Source organism: Dipodomys merriami, unplaced genomic scaffold (assembly GCF_024711535.1).
Source record: "Dipodomys merriami isolate MVZ:Mamm:240054 unplaced genomic scaffold, mDipMer1.0.p SCAF_8, whole genome shotgun sequence".
In the NCBI taxonomy this organism is placed as follows: Eukaryota; Metazoa; Chordata; class Mammalia; order Rodentia; family Heteromyidae; genus Dipodomys; species Dipodomys merriami.
Genome location: NW_027206401.1, coordinates 56,736,083 through 56,755,970, shown reverse-complemented (window position 1 = coordinate 56,755,970; position 19,888 = coordinate 56,736,083). Strand labels below are relative to the sequence as shown.

The 19,888-nt window shown below is 51.8% G+C and overlaps 1 protein-coding gene and 1 long non-coding RNA gene across 4 annotated transcripts in view; one reads left to right on the top strand and one right to left on the bottom strand.

The window, feature by feature from the left end:
• Positions 1-13,055, bottom strand: part of LOC138819397 (uncharacterized) — a 32,789-nt gene extending 19,734 nt beyond the window's left edge. The window contains exon 1 of the long non-coding RNA XR_011369423.1: positions 12,977-13,055. This is a non-coding gene — a long non-coding RNA (uncharacterized lncRNA). The remainder of the gene's footprint in view (positions 1-12,976) is intronic.
• On the top strand, positions 7,272-18,043 carry Prss35 (serine protease 35). Of its 3 annotated transcripts, none has more exons than XR_011369421.1 (4): positions 7,272-7,375; positions 7,820-8,049; positions 10,879-10,986; positions 12,196-12,892. XR_011369421.1 is itself a non-coding variant. In XM_070010889.1 (4 exons), the coding sequence occupies exon 4, from the start codon at positions 13,395-13,397 to the stop codon at positions 14,514-14,516; it is 1,122 nt and encodes a 373-aa protein (XP_069866990.1). In that variant the 5' UTR covers positions 7,272-7,375; positions 7,820-8,049; positions 10,879-10,986; positions 13,377-13,394; the 3' UTR covers positions 14,517-18,043. The 3 variants fall into 3 exon arrangements, 2 of the variants coding, with proteins under 2 accessions (XP_069866990.1, XP_069866989.1); XM_070010889.1 differs by lacking the exon at positions 12,196-12,892 and adding an exon at positions 13,377-18,043; XM_070010888.1 differs by lacking the exons at positions 7,272-7,375; positions 7,820-8,049; positions 10,879-10,986; positions 12,196-12,892 and adding exons at positions 13,138-13,216; positions 13,377-18,043.
• Positions 18,044-19,888: the final 1,845 nt, after the last annotated feature.

Sequence of the window (19,888 nt, the reverse complement as noted above, 5' to 3'; positions counted from 1 at the left end):
AAGCAAATAGGTGAAGGTAAGGTGTTTTGGATTTCTCTTGAAATCTAGATGCTGGGTCTAACTGGCACCATCTTGGCATCTTGGTGGATGATGGGGACTTTCTAAGAGCTCTGGAGGTAAAATCCACAGTCCTTCCTGCCCCTTCGCCAGGTGATAGGCCCCTAAATTCCTGGGAGCAGATGGGGCAGGGACTAGGACAATAGATTCCCGGACCTGCCATACCTCTACCATGAACCACAGGCTCCCTGTGACCCTAAACCCTGGCCATGGCCCTACTTAGGTCCCATCACCTTCTGCCGCCATTGCACCATATGTTGAGTCTGCTGACTCTCCTCATTCACCATGGAGCACCTCCTCAGCTCTCCATTACAATTGATCTGGTCTGTTGAGGTGGTTTTCTGCTCTTTCTCTACTTTCCTATTCTTGTGGCTCAGTTTCCTAACAGTATGAAGTGCATTGGAGGCTGCAAGGTTTTGGGGACATGTGTCCATTTGCAGTCCCTGGCTTTCTAATAAACACTCTTGACTTGACCTCTCAGAATGTGGCTTCTGTGTATCTTGTGACTGAATTCCCATATACTGTTTACCACTCTCATGATTTCATCATACTTGTGTCAAAAGTTCCAAGAATTCTTATTATACTTTAGTGGGATTGGGAGGGACTGGAGGCTTTATAAATGTACTTGCTATTTACCAGAACTTAATAATATTATTATAGCTAAATTCTTAATTTGATTTTTTTTACATTGGGTGCAAAACTTCTAAAAAAAAAACCGCACTAAAAACCATTGAAGACCTTATTAAAGAAAAGGATTAGGAAAAAGAAAAGGATTATGGGAGGGGGTAACAATGCTCAACAAGAAATGTACTCATTACCTTATGCATGCAACTGTAACCCCTCTGTACATCACCTTGACAATCAAATTAAATTTAAAAAAGAAAAAAAAGAAAAAGATTAGGGTTTTTTTTTGTGTGTGTGTGTGCCAGTCCTGGGGCTTGAACTCAGGGCCTTGTTGCTATCTCCCAGTAGAGCTAGAGCTCTACCACTTCTGGTTTTTGGTGACTCATTGGAGATAAGAGTATCATGGACTTTACTACCCTGCCTGTCTTCAAACTGCCATCTTCAGATCTCAGCCTCCATAGTAGCTAGGATTTCAGGAGTGAGCCACCAGTGCCTGGCTCCAATATGCATTTTTTAATAACTTTTATTTCACTATGCTCTGAGGAATTTATCCTGCCTCATTTTCCCTTAAAATAACTTTAGTCTCTTTTTTATTGTGAAAATACTGTACAGAGGGGTTACAATTACATGTGCAAGATAATGAGTATATTTTATTTATTTTTTTTGAGTCCGGTCATGGGGCCTGAACTCTGGGCCTGGGCGCTGTCCCTCAGCTCTTCAGCTCAAGGCTAACGTTCTACCACTTGAGCCACAGCACCACTTCTGGCTTTTTTCTTTTTGCTTGTGTGGTGCTGAGGAATCGAACCCAGGGCCTCAGAGGCCTGCAAGGCAAGCGCTCTACCACTGAGCCATCTTCCCAGCCCCAGTACATTTCTTATCAAGTACATTTCTTATCAAGCATTGTAGCCTCCTAACGTTAGTCTCTTGTTGTGGTGGTTGTTTGTAGGGCTTGAACTCAGGGCCTGGGTGCTGTCCTTGAACTTTTTCTCTCAAAGCCAGCACTCCACCACTTTACCCACAGCTCTACTTCAGGTTTCCTGGTGGCTCACTGGAGATGAGAGTCTCATGGACTTTCCTCTTGCTGTCCAGGCTGGCTCTGAACTGTGATCCTCAGATCTTAGCCTCCTAAGTAGCTAGGATGACCGGCATGAGCCACTGGTGCCCAGCTGTCCCTTAATCTTAAGGGAAGGAGATAGATGAACATCTCCAGTATTTGCTTTAAGATTACATTGTTTTGAATTCCTGACAGCTGTTCACCACACCTCATTTTCCCTGATCTACTCTGAGGCACTCACCCAGCTTCACCTCACAAATCTCGGGGAGTCTGCCCCTCCCCTTCCCAGAGCCCCAGTCCAATCCATTTGAACTCCTATTTATGGGGCTGGAACTCCTACAGTGGCCTCTCCACTCCTACAGTGGCCTCTCCACTGTACATTCTTTGGGCTTAATCCTTCTCCCTCTCTACCCTCCCTCCTGCTCCTCTCTCTCTCTCTTTCTCTGTCTGTCTTCTTCCCTCCCTAGCCTGGCCTGTTGCTGGCCAATGGTGCAGCTTTTTCCTGCAGGGGTGGTGTGAAGTCAGCAGTGTGAGCCCCCCCTCCCCCCTCCCTGTCCCTGTGTGCAGCTGTACCCCCCCTCCCCCGGGGACTGGCCACAAGCTCTGACCCGGGACACCAGAGGTGTCCCCATGACCTCTGCCAGCTTTGTCTGGTGACTGCTACAAAGGAATGTGGCCTTTCCTTGCCCCAGATCTAATTAATCACAAAAACAACTACAGGCAATGCGCAGGATTGGTGGAAAGCTTCCAGTGGGTGGGGGGATGTCAGGAGCCACTGGGGAGGTATGGCCCTGGGAGGGTGTGATGCTCAGCTCCCGCTGTCCTTGACCCTCACCCCGAGCCCCTCCACCCTCCATGCTAACTGGGAACAGCCTCAACTCCCCCAAGCCATATGTGAGGGAAAAGGATGGATTGGGAAAGTCGAGAAGGAGGAAAGCAGACAGAGACCTGGGCCTCCGCAGACCAGATCCACCTCAATGGAGAGTTGAAAGTCCCACACTTCCAGGCTCAGAGACCCTTTTGATTTCCCCAGTTCACCGTGAGGAGATACTTACTTCCCGACACTGCCTGGTGCTTACCTGGTGCATTCAAGGACCTGACCCTTAGCAACACACACACACACACACACACACACACACACACACGAACATATAGCACATGAGTACACTAGAATACACACATGTACACATATATGAACACATGCACACATACACACATACCTGCATGCAGATGCACCAGGAGGACTAGCCTTTCTCATCTTTGATTGGATACTTCACTGGAAGTGTGGCTTGCTCAGCATCCTTCTGTCCCAGACAAAGGTATTTACTGAAGGCTGGCTTTTGTCCTCTAGCTGTTTCCCCCATTTCCAGAACCTCAAACTACGTCATGTTCATAAAAACTAAAACCCATTATAGGAACTTCCAAGTTCTGAGTATAAATGATTCTTCTCCATTAGCCCCAATTTACATTCCTCCCAGTTCAGCTTTACAAGTATCTGTCTTCCAGCTATGCCTGGGAGCGCCTGGCCACCCCCATCTTCAAGTTGGGGCCCACGTTTGGGAGCTGGCCCTGGGAATGGAGCGGGAATCTTCCTTGGGCTTTAATGCCCTCTGACCTGCAACGGGCTCAGTTCACTCCCTCAGACTGCCTGAGAAAGCCAATCGCTTCTGCCCATCCCCTCCACTCTGCCCACAGAAGTGATGCAGGGTCTCTGGGTTCCGTTCCAGGTTCAGGGACCCTCTGATTTTCCACTTCACAGCGAGTACACACCAAATTTCCCCATCTGTGCTCCATGCTGCATACAGGAAAGCTCCGTCTGTGAAGCCCTCTCGGGCCTGACCGGAGGCAGACAGGGTAACAATTCACATACACACTGCCAAGTACCCTGCCCCAGGGCTGCTACAAAGGAAGCAGATGCCAGCACTAGGCAGGGCTGTAGGGAGGGAACTTTTTTTGGGGAGCACATCTTTGGGCTGTTCCTTGGGCCGCCCTAGGTTGATGGAGGGCCAGCAACTGTTCCTTGAGTTAGCTGATCATAGGGACTTCTGTCCAACGAAAGATAAGCTGGGGACAAATGTCACGTTCTGGTTTTTCATACATCTGCTTACCTTCCGAAGCCTGCCTTCACCAAGGAAGTCTGGTGTCTTAAACGTGCAGCACCTGTTACCTAATGAATAGAAAGCTCTCCCAACACCTTGGGATTAAAGGTGAACAGGAGAGCAGGGCGCCAGTGGCTCACATCTGTAATCCTAGCCATTCATTGCTGTATGGGAATTTGATTGTGAGTACAGAGAAGCCACATTCTGAGAGGTCAAGTCGGGAGTGTTTATTAGAAAGCCAGGGACTGAGAGTGGACTCACCACCCCAAACCCTTGCATCCTCCAAGGCACTTCATACTGTCAGGAAACCAACACACGAGGGTAGGAGAGTAAAGGAAGAGCAGAAAACCACCTCAACAGACCAGATCAACTGTAATGGAGAGCTGAGGAGGGACGGCATGGTGACTGAGGAGAGTCAGCAGACACTACTCATGGCACAAATACGGCGGCTGAGCTGGTTCTGGCCTAAACAGGGTCATGGTCAAGGGCAGGGTCACAGGGAACCCTAGAGTTCACAGAGACTCACAAGTTCATGGCACAGTCTGGTAGGTCTGGGGGCCTACTGTCCAAGCCCCCACCCCATCTACTTCTAGGAGTTCAAGTGCACCTATCACCTGGAGGGGGTGGCAGTTTACCTCTAGAGTCGCCATTGTGCTCCAAGATGCCAACATGGCACCTCCTAGACCCGATACCCATACTCCATCAGGAGGCTGAGATCTGAGGATAGTGGCTCAAAGCCAGCCTGGGCAAGACTCATCTCCAAGTAAACACACACACACACACACACACACACACACACACACACACACACACACACACACACACACACACACACACACACACACACACACACACACACACACACACACACACACACACACACACACACACACACACACACACTGAGCAGGGAAGATTCCACCACCATAAAGTCATTTGCCTTCTGCAAAGCTGAGTCACAGCTTAGACCCTGGCCATCACCGTGAAGCAGCTCCTCTTCCTGTCTTTCCCCAGCTGAAACTTTCCAAGTACATTTCCATTACAGAAAAGGGTTAGCTCGAGAAAGGGAAATATTCTGTGTTGATTGGAGTCTCTTGGGAAATGAAGTTTAGGAAACAGCAAGCCCAAGCCGGGGACTGGCAGTACCTCCCCCCTTCCCCCCCTGCCGTTCTCATCTACTGAGGCCATGAGGTCCCCAAGGCCACAAAATGTCACAGAGCTGCTGCCAGGGCCTCTGATCCCAGACCTGGACACCGGCATTCAGCGGGGGCCTCACAGTGCAGCACATTCACAAAGGGCTTGGGATGGTATTAAAGGAATTTCATTTAGTCATAACATTTGAGAACTAGTCTATAAGTACTGAGGAAAGAGAGTCAGCATTTTGTTATGTGCTTTTATTATTTTTTTGTACCAGTACTGGAACTTGAACCCAGGATCCAGGTACTGTCCCTAAGCTTTTGTTTATTCTGCACTAGTGCTCTACCACTTGAACCACATCTCCACTTCTGGCTTTTTGCTGATTAATTGGAGATAAGAGTCCTATGGACTTTCCTGCCCTGGCTGGCTTTGAACCAAGATCCTCAGGAGGCAGCTAGGATTACAGGTGTGAGCTACCGGTGCCCAGCTTTTCTTTTTTCTTCTTCTTTTTTTAATGGTACTTTCTCTTTTCTGAAATGGTAGGAGTCACGTTGCACAGAGTTCATTGTGGTGTGGCCATGTGGGGAGAAGCACAGGAGAAGTGAGGCCCATCATGATGCCCGGAATGAGGGAACGGAGCCGGTTGGTGAAGGCCCTGTAGTTGGGTATGGGTGCGTGGATGGTTCACACTGGACTTCAGAAAACCTGAGGGGCTGGACTAGGCCGGGAGAAGAACTCTACGGGAAGAGAAGCTAGCTTTCCAGAACCAAGAGGCAATAAATTTGCAAACACCAGAACCAGGTAAGATACATTTTAAACAATGCTAGTTATGACAACCTGGATGGGGAAATGAAATACAGTGCTGAGATAGAAGGGCCTGGGGTACAGGCTGGGGACATGCAAATGAGGGGCTGCAGGCTGGGGGGGGGTGGTATACAAATGAGGAGCTGCTTCAAGTCTGCCTTGCTGGTTCTTGGGGGTAGGGATGCTTGCTGAATGAAAGGAATCAGGTCCGAGTCCCCTTTAAACCCTTCCAGAGTCCTGTGAATTGTCTGCGCATTCGCTGCACACATTACAACTCTGGCCTCGGGCTCCATGGGAAGCAGCTGAGGCCAGAGCTCACAGCTATAGCCTGTACCTTCTGAGCTCGGGACATTCTCCGTGGCGTTCCCACACTCCATCTCACTTGGAAACCCTGTAGGTCTACCCATGACCAATGCCCACAGCATGCCACCGTGGTAGATCACGGGTGCATACGCATGTTAGCGTGGAACCGGTGACAAGGGAGAAAGGATGAGTCCTGTCATGCCCAATCACAAGCACCAGCAGAACCAGGGGCCGGTGGCTTACACTTGTGACCCTAGCTACTCAGGAGGCTGAGATCTGAAGATCCTGGTTGAAAACCAGCTCAGGCAACTTGTGAGACTCTTATCTCCAGTTAACCACAAAAAGCTGGAAGTGGAACTTGGTTTAAGCGGTAGAGCACCAGAGACAGTTGCCCTAAGTTCAAGCCCCAAGATTGGCACATGTGCGTGTGTGCTGCACACACGTACCAACAAAGCTGGAAGCAGGCAGCTCATGCCTGCAATCCAAGCTAATCAGAAAGCTGAGGTCTGAGGACCCTGGTTCAAAGCCAGCCCAGCAGGAAAGTCGGTGAAACTATCTCCAACTAACTGGCAAAAGGTCCTATGTGTAGGCATGACTCAAGTGGTAGAGTGCCAGCCTTGAGCGCAATTGTGAAGAGACAGCAGCAGGCCCTTATCACGATCTACTCAGTACCTGTGTGTGTGTGTGTGTGTGTGTGTGTGCGCGCGCGCGCACACACACGGACAGATCTGAAACTCTCCCCAGCAGAAGCGGGACGACCACGGCTCCCGGCCCAAGAGGAATTGCTCCCATGGAGGAGGACCGGGCGGCGCAGTGGCTCCTGCCTGCCACCCCAGCTCCTGGAGGCTGAGCCCTGAGGATCGCGGTTCAAAGCCAGCCTCGGCTGGAAAGTCCAGCAGAGTCTTGCCTCCAGTGAGCCAGCAAAACGCCTGGAGAGGAGCTGCGGCGGCGGCTGAGCGCCAAAAGCAGCTCCGGGTGGGGGCCGGGGCGCTGGGTTCGAGTCCCCCCACCGCCCGGTGGGAAAGACGGAGCCGGAACCTGCGGGCCGGGGAGGAGGGAAAGACGCGGGGTGGGGTGGGGTGGGCGGAGGCCGGGGACCCGGCCGAGGCCGGCGGGGCCGGGCTGAGGGAGGTCCGCGGCTCCTCCCCGGGGCCCGCCCTCCGCGTCGCCCCTCTCTGCTCTCCTCCCTTCCCCGGGCTGGGCGCCGCCGCCCCGCAGTCTTGGCTCCTGCGCCCGCCCGCTCGCTCGCTCGGGGACCCGCGCCGGACGCAGGGGCAGGGGCAGCGACACCCGGCAGGTAAGCTCGGGGCCCGGGAAGGGCGGCGGGGATCCGGCCCGGCGCTGCCACCGGAGACACCGGGGAGCCCGGGGTGCAGGGGAGCGGCCGTGCGTGGACAGGCCTGGAATCCCTGCTTCCTCCCCGCCCCGTGCCGGTCGGTCCTGGGGCTTGAACTCAGGGCCTGGGCGCTGTCCCTTAGCTGTTTGTCTTTTTGCCCAAGGCGGACACTTCACTGCCCCAGCCACGCCTCTGCCCCTGGCTTTGGGTGGTTGGCTGGAGATAGGAGTCTCAGGGTCTTTCCTGCCCTGGCTGGTTTCGAACCGTGATCCCGGGATCTCAGCCTCCCGGCATCCGGCCAGCCTGTTTTTTTTGGTGCTTTTGTCATCTTGAGATCTCCTCTAATAGAAAAATGGGGGCATGGTTGTCTAATTGCTCTGACCTTTCACCCTGGCACTGCTGCAGGTGTCCTGTGGAGACCCCTCCTCTCCCCTCTCTGGCTTCTAAAATCAAGTCACTCTGTCAAGTCCATGGGTGTCTGTGAAGGATTATAAAAGCCCCGACTCACCGAAGTCTACTGTTTTCCTAATGCCATAGAAGCTTCGCTTGTGTCCAGACACCAGCAGCTTCCCAACTCCCCTTCCAGAGGCCCCGGGGAACCCGGACATGGCACAGGTTCTTGCTTGCTTATAAAGGTGAGGCGCCTTCAGTTTGTGTTTGTGCCCGTTATATATTAAAGGACCTAACTGCTCGCTTGTGTGGGCTGCGCTTCCCTAGTGAGCGCTTTGTTATCCTCTGGTGTCTGGTGTTTGAGAATCTGACAGATGTGCTACGTTTTAAGGAGAGGGTGAGGCTTAGAATGGAGGACAGAGCTGCTGGGTCGACCCAACTTAGCTGGTGAGAAACCTCAGACAGAAATGTGAGAAGCAAGGTCAAGCCAGACTCGCACAGGTCCTGATTTTATAGTAATAATGGCAAAACTCCCTCTAGATAAAAGTGGTATATGATGAGGTAAAATCATTGCCACCGTAAGATGCTTTAAAGCCTGAAAATCAGCAGGAACGAATCTCCTTCCAGATCTCTTTTGCTTTCAAAAGTCCAACTTGAAAAATAGAGAGGAGCTAGGTGCCACGAGGCTCACACATAAGTGGATAAAAGAGCGGAGGGATTCCCGTGTGCCACTCACCCGGATTCAATTTATGCACAGCACACACAGAGATGTGCATGTCTTGGAAAAATAACTCTGAGACAAAAGGGAGGTTTCATTCTGCACTTTGAACTCGCGGGTTACTGTAAAATAATCAATGGGGTCGAGTTACCATCTCTGTCCCTCAAGGGCTGCTTACAGCAGACACGACCGTCTCCATCCTGAAAGGACATTGTGCTGGGGTCGGTGATCATTTGAACAGAAACTGGCACGCTGTCAGTGCACTTTCCCTGATGGACAACCAGAGCAGTTTCCCCTGTAGGAATGGATTCTGAAGTATTTGATAAACATATGGAAATATTTGGCAGGTTCTTTTCCCAGTGTGGAAACGAATCGCAGCCCACTTGGCAGGCTGTGTGGCTGTGCTGTAGGTCATGGTAGAAGTGTGCTGGCGCTATAACTGTTTTTGGAAAACCACCTGCCAGAAAATTGTCTGGCCCCAGTCAGCCTTATCAGCTCTCAGCCCATCAGCACGGGCTCTGGGGCCGGTAGGTGGATTTTCTTCATGTGACAAATTCCACATGTGACAATCATTTTAGGATATGCGCTGCCAGCTGGACTCCCTTGGTCTCTGGTACTTTCACATAAGCTATTTCACAGCTGAAGCCAGGCCAGCAATTCAAGGGCCTGATGTTGACTGGACACATGTAGGCACCCACTGTCATCTAGTGGCAGCCATGCAGATGGCACACAAGGTCCCACTCTGCCAATGAGGTGGAGCCGCTGCCCTTCTGGAATAGGGAAGAATTCAAGTGGCAGGGGCTATAGCTGAATCTCACCATACCAGCTTTTTTTTTTTTTTTCAAAGCACAGCGTAGTTCATACTTAATATGAATTTGCTGAATAGACAAATTTGTCCACCTTGTTCATATTATTTTTTTTTTTCCTAGTGATTCTTCACCATCTCAGCTGAGGTATTCACAGTCACCATCTCTAATGGGCGCTGGTGACTCATGGCTGCAATATCTATTAGTCAGGATCAAAGCCAGCCCTTGCAAAATTAATCAGCAAAATGCCAGACTTGTAGTGTTGCTCAATTGGCAGAGCACCAGCCTTGAGCAAGAGCTTAAGATCCCAAGTTCGAGTCCCAGTACAGTACTGGTACCAGATATAAAACAAAATCTCTGTTTTAGCTTTAAAATCGCATGTGTAATCTTGCCAGGTGCTGGTGGCTCAAGTATAAAATCCTACCTACTGAGGAGAATGGTGGTTCAAAGCCAGACCAAGCAGGAAAGTCCGTGAGACTCCAGTTAAACACCAGAAAACCGAAGTGGCACTGTGGTTCAAAGTGGTAGGCAATAGACTTGACAAAAGAGCTCAGGTCAGCACCCAGGCCCAGAGTTCAAGCCCCATGACCAACCCCCCCCCAAAAAAATCCCACATTGTTTTAAGCCTATTATGCAAACTTAGAAGGACCACTTTAGGCCACCTCTTTTCTTCTCTTGCAAACATTCATGGCAGGCAATTCTGGAAACTAGAGTCTCACCAGATAACGGCATTTGTTTCCCACAGATGCTGTAACAAGTTTCCCAAACGCTAGTGATCTAAAACAGCAGGATTGGTCATCTAGCACAGCTAGAGCTCAAGTCTGCAGCTGGAAGTTCTAGGAGAGGGTGCGGGTCTTTTCCAGGCCTCGCGGATCCAGTCTCCACACTTTCTGGGGATGAGAAGTGGATTGCTTCCAAGAACATTATTTGCACACCGTGCTGAATGGAAATGCCTAACACCTGCTTCCATGTTTCTGTTTTTGCACAAAATAGGGTCTTGGTGTGTTGCTTCAGTTGCTTTTGCCTTAGTCTGCTAGTATCTGGGAGCATAACTATGCATCCCCACACTCAGTATTCTTGCTTAAGTTTTAGGGTTGTTTTTTTTTACAAATAGAATTTTGTTAGTAATAAGGTGTTATGCAGAGGGATTACCAATTCATATTAGTTCCTTTTAAGACAGGGTTTCACTGCGGAGTTCAGGTTGGTCTGGAAGTACCCCAGGGTGGCCTCCAACTTCCTGCCTCAACCTCTCAAGTGCTAGGACTACAGGTGTGCACGGTGGTGCCTGACTCCTTGTGTTGCACAACTGTGTAACAATGACTCACTTTTCAAGTGCTCACTATGCTCCGATGCTGTATATACATACATACACCCTGGTACACAAATATTCTATAAATGGAGAAAATGTTTGGAGACATAAGAAATCCATGACATGATGCTAGTAGATGACAAGGGTATGCTGATCACTGTCTCTTCATGACCACCGTCCCCTAATTCTTGCTCTTCATTCTTTTTTTTTTTTCTCTCTCTCTTTTCTGTGCCTGTACCAGGGCTTGAACTTGGGGCCCGAGTGCTGTCCCTGAGCTCTTTGTCTCAAGACAGGTGGCTCTACCACTTGAGCCACAGCTCCACTTCAGGTCTCTGGTGGTTCACTGGAGGTAAGAGTCTCATGGACTTTGCTGCCTGGACTGGCTTTGATCTGAGGTCCTCAGATCTCAGCCTCCTGGGTGGCTAGGCCATAGGTGTGGGTCTCAGTTCTGACATTACGGGGTAGGCGTTTCCATCCTCTCCACTTTGTGGATGGAAGAAGGGAACCAGGGAGGGAATGAGTTGTCCACGGTCACCTATCAGGAGTGCAGAGGCTGCAGTGTAGTCTCTGGCTCCCTATTTCTTGGCCCGCACGTGGTAGCCATTGCACTGGTGTAGACACTCAAACCCTAGGCACCAGTGGGCCTGCCACCAAGAACACACCAGAGCCAGGGGACAGCAGTAACCCTCCCCTGGTTCTGTGGCATCTTTCTTCTAATGGACTGGGCATGTGTGGGGACTGTATAGCCCACCAACCAGAACACATCTCCAGGTCCACTTTACCCCTGCTCCCAATATACCTCCTGCCTCCAACCCAAGGTCAAGTTTGTGAACACTGAGCAGGCGCAGGTGGCTCATGCCTGTCATCCTAGCTACTTGGGAGGCTGAGCTCTGAGGATCGCAGTTGAAAGCCAGCTTAGCTTGGACAGGAAAGTCCATGATACTCTCATCCAATTAACCAGCAAAGAAGGCAGAAGTGAAGTTGTGGTCAAGCAGTGGAGTGCTAGCTGTGAACAAAAGAAGCCCAGGGAGAGCACCTGGGCCCCGAGTTCAAGCCCAGAAACACACACACACACACACACACACACACACACACACACACACACACGTGAAGTTGTGGTCAAGCAGTGGAGTGCTAGCTGTGAACAAAAGAAGCCCAGGGAGAGCACCTGGGCCCCGAGTTCAAGCCCAGAAACACACACACACACACACACACACACACACACACACACACACACACACACACACACACACACACACACACACACACACACACACACACCTGGGCCCCAAGTTCAAGCCCAGAAACACACACACACACACACACACACAGGAGCGCTGACTTGCGGCAGCGAAATCACTACTGTCTGAAATCCAAGTCCCCTGGAAAGTGGCCGCCAGTGTCACAGTTATCACAGGACTGGACAAAGCAGGCATGAGGGGACGAGAACCAATGGAGCTTTCCATGGGCACTGGGGGCCTGTACTCACTGGCACCCACAGCCCCTGGACAACCAGGCTGTGATCACAGCATCCAGGCAAACTTAGGTTTTTCTGAAGTTATCTTTTAGATGCTGTTGGCCCCATTTCCAGTTCCAGGTCTTGGCTACCAGGACACCGCTGGGCTCACAGATGCACTGCAGGGCACTGCCTTTCTGGGGCCCAACAGTAGATTTGGGCCCAGGTCCCGTGGTGATTGCAGGCCAGCTCTCCACGGGACTGGCAAGCAAGGCCATTGCTAGCTGGTGGAGGCTACAGGCATGGTGTCTGAGCCTAGGAGATGTGAGATTAACACGTATTAAACCACTTCTGTAAGTACACACGTTATTCTTATTTTTTAAAATCATCAACTGCTGAGCCACAGCCGTGGCCCGCAGTGAAGGAGCAGAACACGGAAGGAGCCCTCGGCACCTGTAGCCCGGCTAAGCAAATCTTGGGGGCCGAGGCCGCTGCAGGAGTCCAGCAAGCTGCATACCCCGTGCAGGGCTGCCTCGGTGTTTCCCAAACATTGCTGAGGGTCGGAAGCATCTAGAAGGCCTGCTGAAGCTCAGGCAGGACAGCATCTAGCACTAGGTGTGAATGAACAGCATTCCTAACAAGCTCCCCAGCCAGCCTCTGGCTGCTTTCTGGTTGAGCCCCGCTGTCTAAGGTCTGGTGGGTCTGGGCTTTCTGCCACCACTCTTTTCCCATGCACGTGGCAGAGCTGGGGCTTGGATATTCAGGGCCCAGACCCAGGGCCCTGGGCCTTTTCACTCAACACTGGTCCACTACCACTTGAGCCACAGCTCCACTTCTGGCTTTTAGGTGGTTGATCAGAGATGAGAGAAGGTCATGGACTTACCCTATGCCTTGGTTGGCTTCGAACTCCCGTCCTCAGATCTCGGCCTCTGAAGTAGCTTGGATTACAGGCGTGAGCCACTGAGCTGGGCTGCGGGAGTCATTGGGTGCCCGTGGGCCCGAGGAAGTGCGGAGAGAGCCTGCGGGACACTGCCCGCGTGGAGAGGCGTCCGTGGGAGATCTAGGGAGGAAGAGCGCGGCGTGGGCCACACAGGGAGGGGGACACGCCGTGCGTGAACACACGGTATCGAGGCAGGGGTGCAGGGAGGGTGGGCGGAGGGAAAGCCGGGTAGAAGCCCAGGTGGGGGTGTTGGAGACGGAGGGCGCAGAGGACGATGGGAGGGGGTGCGGTGCGCCCCGGGCCCGGGGCTGAGGCCTCCCCTCCCTCCCCTCCCGCTTTGCAGGTGGGCGCGGCGGCCGCCATGCGGCGCGTGCTGCTCTGGCTGCTGCTCTCCGCGCTGGGCGCGGGCCCGGAGGCGGCGGCGGCCGCGGACTTCGCCTGGCGCCCGCAGAGGATCCCGCGGCTCGTGGTCCTCGCCGGCCCCGCGCGGGACGCCGTGGGCGCGGCAGAGGCCCTGTCCTTCGAGACGGCGTGGGAGAACGGCACGCGCGCGCTGACCCGCGTGGGGATCCGAGGCCCGCTGCCGCCCGGGCCCCGACCCCGGCCCGCGGGCGCCGCCCGGCCCAAGCGCCAGGTGTTCGGCGCCGACGGCCGCTTCAGCATCGCCGACCCGCGCTTCGCGGGCGGCTTCCCGTTCAGCGCGGCCGTGCGGCTGTCCACGGGCTGCAGCGGCGTGCTCGTGTCCCCGCGCCACGTGCTCACCGCCGCGCACTGCGTGCACGACGGCCGCGGCTTCGTGCGGGGCGGCCGGGGGCTGCGCGTGGGGCTGCTGAGGGCGGGGCCGGGGCGGCGGGGCGGGGCGCGCGTGCGCGCGGGGAGGGCCGGGGCGACGGCGGCGGCAGCGGGGCGCGAGGCCGGGGTGCGCAGGCGCGCGGAGGCCGGGGCGGGCCGCCGGCGGCGCAGGCGCGCGGGGGCGCGAGCCGCCTTCCGATGGATCCGCGTGAAGAACACGCACGTGCCGCGGGGCTGGGCCACGGGCGAGGGCCACGAGCCCGGCCTGGACTACGACTACGCGGTGCTGGAGCTGAAGCGCGCGCACGGCCAGCGGCCCATGGCGCTGGGGGTGAGCCCGGACACGGAGGACACGCCGGGCCGCCGGATCCACTTCTCGGGGTTCGACGACGACCGGCCGGAGCGCGTGGTGTACCGCTTCTGCCGCGTGGCGCGCGAGTCTGCAGATCTGCTGTTCCAGCGCTGCGACGCGCGCGCGGGCGCGGGCGGCTCGGGCGTCTACCTGCGGCTCCGCGACCCGGCCACGCGCGCCTGGACGCGCAAGGTGGTGGCGGTGTACGCGGGCCACCAGCGGGAGGCCGGGGCCGGGGCGCCGGGAAGCTACAACGTGGCCGTGCGCATCACGCCGCTCAAGTACGCGCAGATCTGCCTCTGGATCCACGGCAACGACGCCGACTGCGCCCATGGTTAGTGGAGAGCCGGGGGACCCCCGCCGTGCTCCGGGCCCGGCTCCGCCCCGCACACGGCCGGTTCGCCCCCGGGACAACGTCTCCTGACACCGGGAAAGATCTGGATGTGGACACGTGGGGCGCCGCATCCTCGGTCAGCACGTGACTTGTTTTTGGTGCCAGTCCTGGGGTTTGAACTCAGGGCCCGGGTGCTGCCCTTGCGCTTGTCTGTCAGTCAGCGGTCTTGTCTGTTTTTGCTTCCGGCCAGAGCTCTACCCCTCGAGCCACAGCCCCACTTCTGCTGGCTTTTGGGGGGCTCCGATGGAGATGAGTGTCACGGTGTGTGGCTGTCCAAGCTGGCTTCAAACCACCAGGCTCAGAGCTCAGCCTCCTCCCGAGGAGCCCGGATGACAGGCTGCGGGTTTCGCGTGTGTGTGTGTGTGTGTTTCAGAATTGCTGAAGAAATTGCCAGCTTGGGAAACATAAGTACGAAGGACTGCTTCCTAAAAAACCAGAAGCTGCAGCGACTGTAAACCTGGGATGCTTCATGAAATAAGCCTAGAAGCAGGAAGCGTATTTTACCATGTCAGAGTTTTCCTACTCAACATAGGAACATTTCATGCAGGCCTAGGGAGAGGAACTTATAAACTAGGATCATGTATTAAAAGGCACCTCAGCATTGTTTTATGCTATACATCCTGTTCAAGAGGTGTAACTATTGTTATTGTTATTGTTATTGTGCCAGGACTGGGGCTTGAACTCAGGCTCTGGGCCCTGTCCCTTAGCTTTTTTTGCTCAAGGCCAGCACTGTACCCCTTGAGCTACAGCTTCTTCTTCTTTTTTTTTTCTTTTGGAGATTCATTGGAGATAATCTCACAGACTTTCCTGCCCAGGCTGATTTCGATCCTTCTTCCTCAGATCTCAGCCTCCTGAGTAGCTAGGATGACAGGCGTGAGCCACTGGTGCTATATTTTGAAAGCCAAGAATTTTGTAATCTTTTTCTAAAGAGAGACCTATTTCTCTTGATTAAAAGAGGTTAAGAGAAAAAGGTATAGTTTCTCTTTGGTTTGCAGTACTGGGAGTTGAAAGCAGGACCTTGCACAGACAACAGCCCCCAAGTCTTTTGGTTTTCTTTTTGAGATGGTGTCTTGCTAACTTTGCCTTTACCTCCTACTCATAAACCTCCTGTCCCTGCCTCCCAAGAAGCTGGGATTACAAGTATGCATCCCTCTACATACCTTCTGCAAGGCAGTTTCTGAGACTACCTTTTCTTTTCTGATGACATGAACAAGTCATTGATTTTGCTAAGGTACAAATACATTTTAATTATTCCTTTAAAAAAGATATCTCCTAAAAGAATAAGGGTTTCACTCAATTAATAATCTTGCAAATGGTGCTTAAAATAGCTGAAATTGAATGCAAGTTCATACTTTTTTTAACCATACTTGTTAAAAAAATACAAAAATTTAAAAATAAATTAGTTGTAATTTTTACTGTTTTTTGTTTGTTTGTTTTTTATCGGTCATGGGGTCTGAACTCTGGGCCTTGGTGCTGTCCCTCAGCTCCTCAGCTCAGGGTAAGCACTCTACCACTTGAGCCACAGCACCACTTCGCACTTTTTCTGCTTATATGGTGCTAAGGTGTCACACCTAGGGCCTCACGAATGCAAGGCAAGCACTCTACCACTGAGCCACCTTCCCAACCCCTCTTACTCTATTTTTATATAGTTTTACATCAAGGGTCTTAAGTATCAAATTACATTTAATTAAAAAATGATTCTATTAATCTAAACACATTACATTTAAAGTATTTTATTGCTTGTAATGAAATGGGGTTATTGACCTGCAAGTTTTGGTCAAATATGTTGAGGAAAAGCATGTATATGATGATCACTAAGCTAAAAAGTATTTGAAAGTGAATTCTGCATATTTACCTGCTTGCAACACATGTGCGCACACACACACACTTATTTGCATATAATTTCTGGGATTTGAGTAGAATCAGAATAATCTTAGTATGTTTAGTGCAACAATTTGGTGTTTAAAATTAAAGTGTTCAGCAGGGTGCAGGTGGCTCACTCCTATAGTCCTAGCTACTGAGCAGGCTGAGATCTGAGGATCACGATTCAAAGCCAGCTGGGGCAAGAAAGTCCATGAGACTCTTCTCCAATTTATCCCCAGGAAACCGGAAGTGGTGCTGTGGCTCAAGTTGAGCACTAGCCTTGAGCTGAAGAGCTGAGGGACAGCACCCAGGCTGGAGCCCCACAACCGACCAAAAAAAAAAAAAAAAAAAGGAAATCATTCATACATATCCCTTCCTTAGAATCACTGTTGAATATACTTTCTTAGCCTATGTTAGTTACTTGGGGGGGCATTTCCTGTGGCATCTCCATGCATTTAACTTGAGCTCTAACCAACCTCAAGCCCCTCCCTCTCCCCCTCCCCCAGCAGCCCCAACAGGGCTCCTTGTTTTGTTTCCATAGTTGCCAATCACTGATTTCAGGGGCTATGCAACCTCCCTCCATCCTCCTCTCCAGCCAAACCCCTCCAATGACCCACAGAGTTCACTGTGTATAGATTGAACTTTTAGCTCTTTTGCTTTGCAGAGGTGTTACTGTTTTTTCCCCCCTCTCTTCCCCTGAGGGACTTGTGATCTTCCATGAACTGCTTGGGACCTCAGAAATATGCCCAGGAAAATCCGATATGCGACTTAGATTTTTTTTTTGGAAGCGGGTAGAGTCAGTTGTGGGACTTGAACTCTGGGCCTGGGTGCTGTTTCTGAGCTCTTCAGCTGAAGGCCAGTGCTCTACCAGTTGAGCCACAGTGCCACTTCCAGTTTTCTAGTGGTTAATTGGAGATAGTCTCATGGACTTTTCCTGCCTAGGCTGGCTTTGAACCATGATCCGTAGATCTCAGCCTCCTCAGTAGCACTCTACTACTGAGCCACACCCCCAGCCCCCTGCTCAGATTTTAACATGGAAGGTTAAGTAGAAGTTGGGAGCTGGTGGCTCACACCTGTCGTTCTAGTTAGGAGGCTGAGACCTGAGGTTGGCATTTTGAAGCCAGCCCAGGCTGACAAATCTGTGAAACTCTTATCTCCAGTTAACCAGTCAAAAGTCAGAATTGGAGCCATGGTTCAAGTGGTAAGCACCAGGTGTGAGAGAAAAAGACAAACTGAGCAAGAGCACAAAGGACCAGAGTCTAGCACCAGCATGCCCACACATGCACACATTCATATACAATGTATGTACACATACATATACAAGTATATACATGCACACATTCATATACAATGTATGCACACATACATATACAAGTACACACATGCACACATACAAGTATACACATGCACACACATACACAAATACAATACACAAGTACACACATGCACACACAAGTACACACATGCACGCGCTCATACATACATGCTTAAATAGAATCTACTTATCTAAACAAATGTGTTCAAACACATATGGCCCGAGCACAAAGGGTTGTGCTGACATTATGTTTTGAACTTTATCAATGACTTAATTCAAATAACTTTACAAAACAAGAAAAATTGAACTTTTCTCCTTACCTAAATAGGTGCTGGGGACTTAGCTCAGTAGAAAAGCACTTAACCTGGCAAGTGCTAGGCCCTGAGTTCAGTCCTCAGCTTTGAAAAGCTAAATGTTTATTGGTTAGCCTTCAACCAGTACACATGACGAACTAGGGGTCATTCAGACCATAGCGTTAGCTGAGGTTGGAGTCTGCACTAAAGGTTTACCCTCAGCCTTGTTTTTCACGATGAGATGGGGTCTTGCTCTGTGGTTCAGGCAGCCTCCAGCTTGTGTGTCCAAAGGATCCTTCTGCCTTCTTCCAGCCAGATCAAGCCCAGCCTGCATCTTCCGACCCAGGCCAGCACAATGTTGGGGTGCGTTTGCCAAACATTCCTGTCCTTCCATGGTAGCGGCTTACCATGGTCGAGGCTACTTCTGGTGCAGCAGTGATGGGCCTCAGCAGTGACCCCAACCAGGACTTTCCCAGCTCTCCGGGGCAGCCGGGTCCTCATCCACATCTCATTACAGCTGCAGTTGCAGAAAACATTGCCATCTTGGATCTGAGGGGCCAGGGTAACTGTCTCCCCACTGGTTCCATTGATTCCCATTGGAATTGTCCTCCTGCTTCTGGAAAACTCCACCAGGATGTCCTTATCCTTAGCATCACCACTGAACCATATTGATCAGAACCAGGCTCCAGGGCTCGGATTCCCCACTTCATGTCCACTTGCCTGTCTTCAGCCTCCTTTGCCAGTTTCTCTTGCTCACTGCTGCTTCAGTGCAAAGCTAGCTTTGGCTGAAATAAATTTGCTGTTAAGTACTTCTCTTGGTCTCCTTCCCTGGAGTGTGTGTGTGTGTGTGGCTTCATCTTCATGTTTAGCTGCATCTCTGGGGCTCGTGTAGGAGTTAATCCACACCCCATGTGGTGTAACTGGACTGGACTCATTTCTGGTTGTCACACCCAGATGAGCACAATTTAGGCCATCAGTGCTATGGCTGGCATTAGCTCTGCAGCCCATGCCAGGTGTGGTAGGACACAACATTACTGCCAGCACCTGGGTAGCTGTGGCAGGAGGATTTCCAGCTGGAGGCCAGCCTGGGTGACATGGTAAACACGGAGGGAGAGAAGTAAGTTGACACGCGCTAGTGAAAGGAGAAAAGCTTGCCTGTGGTTCATGGTTTCAATCTGTGGGCACCTGGGTCTGGTTTGTGGAGATATGTTATGCAGAGAGGCCTGGTGGAGGAAAGCTGCTCACTACATGGAAGTCAGGAAGCACTTCAGCTTACCTGTTTCACTTTCACTGCTACAAGAAACACTCAAGATAATCAAATTGAGATAGGGAAAGGGCTGTTTAGTGTCATAGTTTTGGGCTTTTTGCCTGTGACTGCTTGCCTTGCTCCTGAGGGACAGAACAGGGTAGGACACCATGGCAGAAGACTGTCAGAGCAGCCGGGAGGAGGAGGAGGCAGGGCGAAGGCCCATGTCCACTTGGAAGGCAAACCCCAAACATAGCCACATGTCACCAGCCCACACTCTGGTGAGGTTCTACCATTGCACAATGCTGCTATGCTTGGAATCAAGAACACTTCTCAGGATCCTTGAAAGCCAAGAGCTGGGACATGGCTCAGGGAATAGAGAAGCTGCCTAGCAAGTGCAGAAAAAAAAAGTATAAGCTACGGTAGCATTATAAGATACTCAAAGTACTACACATAATTGTGTGAGCTTTCTAAATACCAGAGTAGTATATATGTGAGCAAGGTAATGAGTATATTTCTTATCAAGCATTGTTTCCTCCTCCTTTGTTTCCCCTTCCCATCACCCCCCCACCCTTGTGCCCCCGCTTCCCCCCCCCCCCC

Bases quoted from the DNA above. Each gene is read 5' to 3' on its own strand.
- Prss35 (XM_070010889.1), top strand. From the start codon at position 13,395: ATGCGGCGCGTGCTGCTCTGGCTGCTGCTCTCCGCGCTGGGCGCGGGC.